This window comes from Ctenocephalides felis, unplaced genomic scaffold (assembly GCF_003426905.1).
Source record: "Ctenocephalides felis isolate EL2017-DRISC unplaced genomic scaffold, ASM342690v1 CF-g0.4_SCAFFOLD_00845, whole genome shotgun sequence".
Classification (NCBI taxonomy): Eukaryota; Metazoa; Arthropoda; class Insecta; order Siphonaptera; family Pulicidae; genus Ctenocephalides; species Ctenocephalides felis.
In genome coordinates, this window is record NW_020536999.1 from 68,475,569 (window position 1) to 68,484,953 (window position 9,385).

Genomic DNA, 9,385 nt, shown 5'->3' on the forward strand with positions numbered 1-9,385 from the left:
GTTGCTTATTTGCAATTATAATTTCTAAAGTACATTTTTCTTACTAATAATTTAATAAACATTATTGTTTATGTTAAAATATGAGTTCATATGAGCACTCTTCAATCTAAGATCAGCTTGCTAAATATCCCATTTTTGACACATGAAATAAAATTCTAAATAATTTTTTTAATAAGTAGAAATATTTTTTTGAATTGTTAAAAAATTTAGTAAAGTATACCAAAATGCGACATGCTTAAGTTTAAAAAAATAATGTATGTGCAATTTTGGACTTACTGCATTATTTAATAAACTGAATTATAAAATTTCATCTGCCAAACTTATACTATTGACTGTATCTGGCACTGGCACATCTCAGCTGCTTTTCGGCTATAATAACGTATTATTATTGCCTATTTCCAATTGATATCTTTACGACATATTTATAATATCTGTGATTATATTTTATAGTGCACAGATACTAGTGATTGTATGTCCTAAAATAATAGATTATTATTTTCAATTTTAATGAATTGGTAATGTTTGACTTATCACATCATAAAAGCAACTTTTGACACAAATTTTGACTATAATATTTTCTCAAACTTTGATTTGATTTTTAAAATCAAACATTTGCCGTAAAAACGTAAAATTTTAGCATGTTGTTCAGGACCATGATATCTATTGACATAAAAAGTTTTATCAATTTTTTTTTCAACAGTTAATTACGAAGAAACGGCTCCACCTATCTTTGTCCAAAACTAATCAGCACGACTCCCAAATAATATCTTTGGAATAGTTTTTGAATTTTTAAAGTCGGTTCAAAATTTTTGGCTGAAACATGGACGGAAAATTTTTCACCTCTCTGCTAATTATAGAAAAACGGCTCAGCTGATTGTATTCAAAATCTAACCGACGCAAGTGCTTATCAATATTCATTAAATGGTCTTAATTCGATGAAAGATCGAATTTTGACAAATGCCAAGAAAATGCTAATTTACGGTAAAAAATCTGTTCGCGCACACGCACTCATACACACACATACTTTTTCTAAATTTGGTCTCATTCGATTCAGAATGGCTTGAACGTCGAGAAAATATAAAATTAGCGAATCGATTTTTTATGAAAACATGAGCTTCTCTTTCGGGAAGTTAAAAATTGATAATCCGGAGGCAAAAAGGTCACCATTTCATTTTTAACTTTAAAGAGGTATTAAGGAGTAACGGGGGCATCATTTCATTAATGCGATGCAGTATAAATATTGGGTTAAACAACAAAATTATGAATCACAATTAAAATATGCATTAATGAATACAATAAACAAAAATCTTTATGAACTAAGTGTTTATGATCTGGAAAGTATTTCTATTTGATCTTAATTAGATTGATTGTTTCTTGAAATACAAATATTAAGGTGAATACAATTTCTGTTTGTATAAATACTGTTAGAAATACATATTTCATAGACATATTTTTACAAAGGTCACTTCGCATATAACCTTTCTTTTTAACTTTGTGAGAAGAATTCATCATCAGAGTTGGAGTAACTATTAATTTACTTCATATTTTGTATAATTGCTTTTTCTTAAACTTTTTTTAATGTTTTCTTTTTATTGTTTCTGGCAGGGCGATTTATATGATTATTTTGAGACAAACAAAATTTATAAAACAATTAAATAATGTTCACTTAAAAATGATTATATTTAATTCAGAAAATAATTCTGAAACCGTATATGCATAAATCTAATATTTACATATAAAACAGCCATGTTGACTCTGCTTCTAGAGCTTTCCTTATATATTTTCAATTAGTGAATTCCATTGTGATTGTCGTGATCCGCGAACATTTTGAAAAATCACGTTCTGCAAATAGCAGAAAATTTAATAGGAAAAAATATGACAACGCAAATGTACTTTTTCACCGTATATCCAATTAATATACAACTCGTGGCGAAATAATTAGACGAATCACAAATTGTTTGTCATAATGATCATTGTTGCCATGAGTGAAAAAATATTTTTTGTTATAAATATTCACACGTAAGTAATATTAATTACTGCTTCACTATACTTTGTGCATATTATTTGTTTATACTTTGTGCGTATTATTTATTAACTCCCCGTAGAGTTATTGTAATCGTCCAAAAATTTAAATTGAAACTTTTCACATTTTTTTACGTTTTGAAGGTTTCTGAACATTTTGGCATACCTCAGAAAAAATGGATGTGTGTGTGTGTGTATGTGTGGATACAATTTTTTGTCCACGCTTTCGAGCGCACGGATCAACCGATTTGAATGATTCAGAAAACCTTCGATTCCTATTGATAGGGAGATGTTGCTGATTAATTTTTGTCGAAGGCAGGTCCAGCGGTTTCGAAGATACGGGGCAAAAAGTGCCAAAAATGGTAATTCAGTTTCTGACAGAACGGATTACCCGATTTGAATGATTCAAAAAACATTTTACTTATATTGATGAAATGAAGAATTGATAAAATTTAAGAATGGCAGGTCTAGCGGTTTTGGAGATACACGAAAAAAGTAAAAAAAAAATGATATTTGGCAGTCAAAAATGATCATTAGAGATATGCGCTTCAAATTATCAGATATCTTATATAGGTTTTAAATAAGTGGACTAAATTTGTTACAATTTTTTCGTGCGAATCGTGCTGATTAGTTTGTGTTTGTGTTGTGGCTAAGGCAGGTCCAAGATACAAGGCAAAATTGCAAACAATGGCAATTCAATTTTTGAACGAGTTTATATTGACAGCGGCAAGAACTGATTAAATTTTGTATGAAGGCAGATCCAGCACTTTCGGAGATCCAATGAAAAAAGTTTCAAGAAGTGTAGTTTGGCTTCTTCATCAAAAATGTTTATTTGACATAAGCGCGTCAAATATTGAGATATTTTATAAAGATTTTAAAAATCAATACAAATTTCGTTTACATTTCTATGGATTCCGTACCAACCAAGATATATGAAGCTTAACCGCTAGATTGCGACGCGACGCTTACGCGCTTTGATGTTTCGTCTCTGAACAGTTACCCAGCGGGATTGCTTTGAAAAAAAAAACAAATATTCCAAACATTTTGAAAATTAAAAAAAAAACTCAAAAGTATTTTTTTAATTCTAATGATCTCATTTATCTAATTTTTTCAAAGTTTTCAAAAAATTTTAAAGCTTTCAATAATTTTAAATTTTAGTACCGAAAGTTCCAACAATTTGCCTTAAGGCTCGATGCCATGCACTATTAGTTTCACTCTTGTTTATTATGATCAACTTAATATTCTGTAGTCGTCAATAATTTCTGCGTTTTTCAAAGAGTTCTATCAAGAAAATTTTTTCTATGCATTCAATTGAGATTTCAGTATATATGAGCTTATATTTAATTTAATTTTTAATACGTGAAAATGTTTCCTAACACTGCTCGTTTTGTTTTTATAACCGCAAAAATATTCCGGGAAAATAAAGAATCTCGCCATTAACTGTAAGATGCGGTACTTATGAAAAAAAAGTAAACAGTGGCGGTTTTTTCCCTTATTTAAAATGAAATATAATAGGGCATAATAGATCCATTAGTGTGCCCATTTCGTGTTATATAATGTTAAGCTTCAATGAAAAATGCGTAGGGGCTGCTTTTAATAACTGACACAAAGTGATATAAAAAATTTCGAAGACTATATGGCATATTAAATATGAAAATATATACAATAATATATATATATATATATACATATATATATATATATATATATAATATATATATATATATATATATATTAAATTCTCGTGTCTTGATGTTTGTAACGATATTTCGTCGTAACGGTTCGACCGATCTTTGGCAAAATCTATTTTGCATACGCTTAAGCAGGGCGATGCATGCAAAAAATGCGGGCGCACGCCTTAGGGGGCTCCAAAGCGAGTTTCGGAAATTAAATTCATAATATATTATTTATATTGTTTATTATTTATATAAAATCTGGAATACTTGATAAATTATAATAAACAATCTAACTGAACTATGGATACGGAGACACAAAAAGCATATTTATTTTGCAATGTTATATCAGTAGAAACAATTAACCGATGAATTACTCTGCAAATTAATAAATAACAGCTCTGTTTATTACTTATTCTACTTATTCAATTTTTCCTTTGTTTGAAGTTACCGTGGAATCGAAAAAGAAATTATCTAGTGTTCAATAAGCGCATACCTGCGGAAGATTAAATTAATTTTTAGGCATTATTGACGAAAAATTGTGAGCTTATTTAGTTGAAACAAAACTTGTTAAAAAATATAAACATTTTGAATACTACTTCTAAAATACGTTAACTATTGATCACAATCACAATTGAAACAATCTGAATACAATTCGTGTCTTACAATATCAATAAGGAGAAGTTTACGACGCAATTATAGATAGATAAAAAAGTTGCATTCGGGCGCTAAGGATCCCAGGACGTTTTGAGAACATAATTTGTCTCATCACCAGGATCACATTAAATTAAATATTTTAATAATCTGTTCAATTTTATCGAACATTTGCTACAATACCCCTTTGTGGTAATATTTCTGTGTTTATTTCAATTAATTTTCTTTTATAAAAATATTGCATAGCACATAAGATAATAAAATAATATCTTTTTTATTTTCAGGATTTTTGCCGAAGCTCAACCTGAACCAGTATTCATGCAAAAAAGTGATCGTTCATATCTTCAGTATAAAATAAACGTTTTTTTAAACTCGTAATTTAACCCAAAATTAAAAAAAACTCATTATTATTAATAATGAATTCTCAAAAAAATATAAATACTACTGAAAGGACTTACGAAATGTTATTCTATACTTAAAACCCACAAAATAAACCAAAACATTGAAAAAACGTATTAATATGACATTACATTGCGCGTAAATATTATACTAATTTTGAACAAAATACTATTGATATTTGAACATTTAATTTCACCATATTTTCAGTTAATCAAATGTTTAAATTCAAAAAATATATATAAAATCGACATTTAACATTTTACATGTTACTACTCGCCATCATTAAAATTAAAACTGACAAAGCTGAAATCAAGTGAAAAAACTTTTCAGTAAATATCTCCTGATATATATAATATAAATAAACTAATTTTTTTAATTACTAGTAATAATGTTTAATGTTGGATATTTCTTCATTAAAATTTCGTGCTAAAGGAAAACAATATTCGAAAACATTCAAATTATTAGAATAACGTGACAAATTCTCGTAGCTTGAATCTATTTTTGAAACTGCTAAAATATAATGTTTTGTTAACATAGACGCATTCTTAAGAAACTATATTCATATTTTTGAAATATGGATTATTCGTAATAAAAATATTGTTATTAATTTAACTTCTTAACTTATAACTTTAACTCTTTAACTTCAAGACAAAATTTTTATAAATTGTGAAAAAATTAAAAATATTAAACTGATTTCGTTTATCATTCAATAATAATATTAGAATTAATAATTAATGAAGAAATGTTTTAAATATAATGTTTTAATATAATTATGTGTAGAGTAATGCCAAAAGGAAATAATAAATTATGATCAAATTAAAAATTACAAATTGATATTTCTCGACATTGTTCAAAATAAGTTGTGTAAATTTAAATTATAAAAATTTATCTTATGTGTAAAAACTATAAATGACCAATGTATTTAAAATCACTCATAATTTTCTTAAATTTCGGTATAAGAAGTGATGAAATAGCTACAGTATCCAATTAATAAACCGACTTGTTAATAAAATAACTAAAAAGTGCTATACACGAAAGATATTTACATATCTCTATTATTCGAGTAGAAGCTATTAAAATTCCTAAAAATGTTAATAAATTCCATAATTTGAAGTGAAATGAATTTCACCGATGGCCTAGAGCCCTCTCTGGGCGAGACGCTCAGCAATTTAAGCGAAGACACACACTATGGTTCATGTTTCGATGCTTATGATCCTGATTCCGATCTGAACTTATTCGAGTTCATAACCAATGGAGTGGTCCTCAATGTGGTTGGGTTGTTGGGAGTGGTCGGAAACGTCCTGAGCATGGTCGTGCTGTCCAGGCCGCAGATGAAGTCCAGCGTTAACTGCTTGCTCATAGGTAATACAATTTTATATCTTAATCAACTTCCCGTAGGGTAAGTTATAGTAATCGCAAAAAAATCGGAAATGAAAGTTTTTATATATCTTTACGTTTCAAAGGTTTTTGAACATTTTGGCATACATTAGAAAAAATGGATGCATGCGTGTGTGTATGTGTGTATGTTTTTTTTTTTTGTATAGCGAAGGAAATGCCTTTATGCATCCCAGACTGGTGTTCTATCTGGGTATGTCGGACTCAATACCGCCCTGGTATAATACCGAATAAGTTAGTTAGGCATTACTTCGTGGGGGAGGATCTAGAATGTTCCACATAATTCTTCACTTGATTTGATACTCATCTTTTATCACTAGATATACCAGCCGTTTGTATATACCTATTTCTACCAATACCAGTCAAAATGACTGGTCTCTAAGAAAACATACTTATTGTGTTTTCAAGTTGAACAAAACTAATTACAGCTGTTAAATAAACTTATAGATATTGTCAAATACCAAATATATTAATTAACTTCCCGTAGGGCAAGTTATAGTAATCGCAAAAAAATCGAAAATGAAAATTTTTGCATTTCTCGACGTTTCAAAGGTTTCTGAATATTTTGGCATACCTTAGAAAAAATGGATGTGTGTGTGTGTGTGTGTGCGTGTGTGTATGTATGTGCTGATACAAATTTTCGTCGACGATTTCGGGAACACCGATCAACCGATTTGAATAATTCAAAAAACATTCGATTCGTATTGATAAGGAGACGTGCTGATTAGTTTTTGGCGAAGTCAGGTCTAGCCGTTCCTAAGATACGGGGCAAAAAGTGCCGAAAACGGTAACTCAGTTTTTAAGAGAACGGAGCGTCCGATTTTAATAATTCAAAAAACATTTTACTTGTATTGACAAGAAGAACCGATCAAATTTTTATAAAGGCAGGTCTAGCGGTTTCGGAGATCTAAAGAAAAAAGTAAAAAAAAATGCCATTTGGCGGTCAAAAATGATCATTAGACATATGCACATCAAATTATCAGATATTTTATAGAGATTTTAACAAGAAGTATAATTTTGGTTTACATTCCTATGGGTTCCGTACCAATGTTTACGCGTTAGACGTCGACGCGGCGCTTACGCGGTTTGATATTTCGTCTTTATGCAGTTAAAGCAGTACGATTGCTTTGAAAAAAAGTTTAGATCTTTCAAAATATGTCAAAATAAAAAAAACATTTTTTTTTCAAAAAAAAAATTAAAAAAATTTTTTTTTTCAAAAAAAAGTAATTTTTTGTCTAATTGTTTGTCAAAAATCTTATTTTTTCGAAGTAAATTTTTTTCAAAAATGTTAATCGTTTTTAAAAAAATAATAATTTTTGGTACGGGAAGTTCCAGCAATTTGCCTTAAGGCACGATGCCTTAATTGCCTTAAGACAGAATTCCACTTACAGCTAGTTTTTGTTTTTGTTTCAGGTTTGGCCAGGTGCGACACCATCCTCATCCTAACATCAATGATGCTGTTTGGACTGCCAGCTATATATTCGTATACTGGGAAATTATTTTATTATTATTATTCTATATATCCTAGAATATCGCCCTATGTGTATCCAGTTGCGATGATAGCACAGACGGCGTCTGTGTATATCACTATGACGGTAAAATTTGTTTATAAAAATATCTTCTACTTTTTTGGCAAATTTTGATAGTTAGCTTCCTCCTGAATCATATTAATACTTAATAGTTGTAGTTCTAAATTGATCTTTGTCATAGGTCATTTATAATCAATATTCTTTCACATTATAAAATTATCATCCACTTTCACAATTTATGAACAAGGTATCTTCAAATTGCTGTAACATTCAATTAAAAAGATGGTTTATAGTCAATACTTGTTCTCAAATTCTCTGAATATGAATGTTAGTTTATTAATGATGCACTTATAATTTGGAGGCTCCTTTATCATTGTTGAAATATCAACGTCTTGCATCAACGTCTTGTTTCAAGGGAAGTACATTTTCAAATCAATTCATTTTATTATTTTATTATGATTACAGGTGACTTTAGAACGATGGGTGGCTGTTTGTCACCCATTAAGGGCACGAGCATTGTGCACTCATGGCAGAGCCAGGTGGCACTTATGCGCAATTGCCCTCTTCTGTATCCTGTACAATATTCCTAGATTTTGGGAAGTCTCCAGTCGAGAATATCGAAGTAAGTCGGATAAAATGATTTCATTTATATATTTATTTCATATTTCTTCTCTTCTAGTACGAGATACGACGATACATTGTGTAGAAGCAAGTGATCTAAGAGCTGAAAGTCTGTACATCACATTATATATACATTGGTCATATTTGGTATTTTTATATTTTATACCTTTCTCGTCGCTGGCATGTCTAAATGCGATGATCTACAGGCAGATTAGGAAAGCTAATAGAGAACGACAGAGGTTATCAAGGTAAAAAATATACATAGTCACTAAGAACCAAAACTTAAAATTAATTAAAGATATATTTAAAAGTCTATTGGAATATTAGGAAAATGATTTCTTTTTTTTTTTGTTTGAACAGACAGTTGTATTGTAGTTACTATATTACACTTGATGTTTCATTTATGTAAGAACAAAACCAATTCATCCTAACAGTTTTTCTGCCTTTTTATCATAAGTATGAATAAGTATCATTTTAGTAGCAATTCTTCCCTTTACAATTCAAAAGGCATAAAGTTGCTATAGTATATAACTTATAAGCAGTTAACTAAAATGGATATATGAGACGTGTTGCTGCTTTGCACGTTTTTGAATAATACTTTGTTCATATCCCACCATTACAAGATTGTCTAATAATAAATTATCTATTAATTTACAATCTTCTATATATATAAAAAATAAGTCGGGTTTTCTTTCCTGACGAAATAACTCCAGAACGCACCAATTTTGCATTCGTTGGAAAGGTCTCGGGCTCAGCTAGGTTAATAGCTAAGAAAATTAGTGGTGCATGGCATCGTGCCTTAATGCAAATTGATGGAACTTCACGCACCGTAATTAAAATTCGAGTAATGAAAATAATCAATAATTGTTCTAAATAGTTTCAAATAGATTATCTACATATATCTACATATATATAAAAATAAGTTGGGTTTTCCTTCCTGACGATATAACTCCAGAACGCACGAACCGACTTCGACAAATTTGCATTCGTTGGAAAGCTCTAGGGCTTCGCAAGGTTTATAGCTAAGATTATATATTAAGAAATTAGTGGTACATGGCATCGTGCCTTAATGCAAGATTGCAATTTCCAGTT

At 29.5% G+C, this 9,385-nt stretch overlaps 1 protein-coding gene across 1 annotated transcript; it reads left to right on the plus strand.

Annotated features, from left to right (window-relative positions):
- Positions 1–5,677: 5,677 nt before the first annotated feature.
- Positions 5,678–8,541, plus strand: LOC113373553 (FMRFamide receptor-like; the record flags this gene model as incomplete). Its single annotated transcript, XM_026613847.1, is given in 4 exon segments — positions 5,678–6,110; positions 7,557–7,738; positions 8,138–8,294; positions 8,352–8,541. Coding segments are annotated over 4 exon segments (773 nt in total), but the record flags the coding sequence as incomplete, so codon positions are not given.
- Between the last annotated feature and the right edge of the window lie 844 nt (positions 8,542–9,385).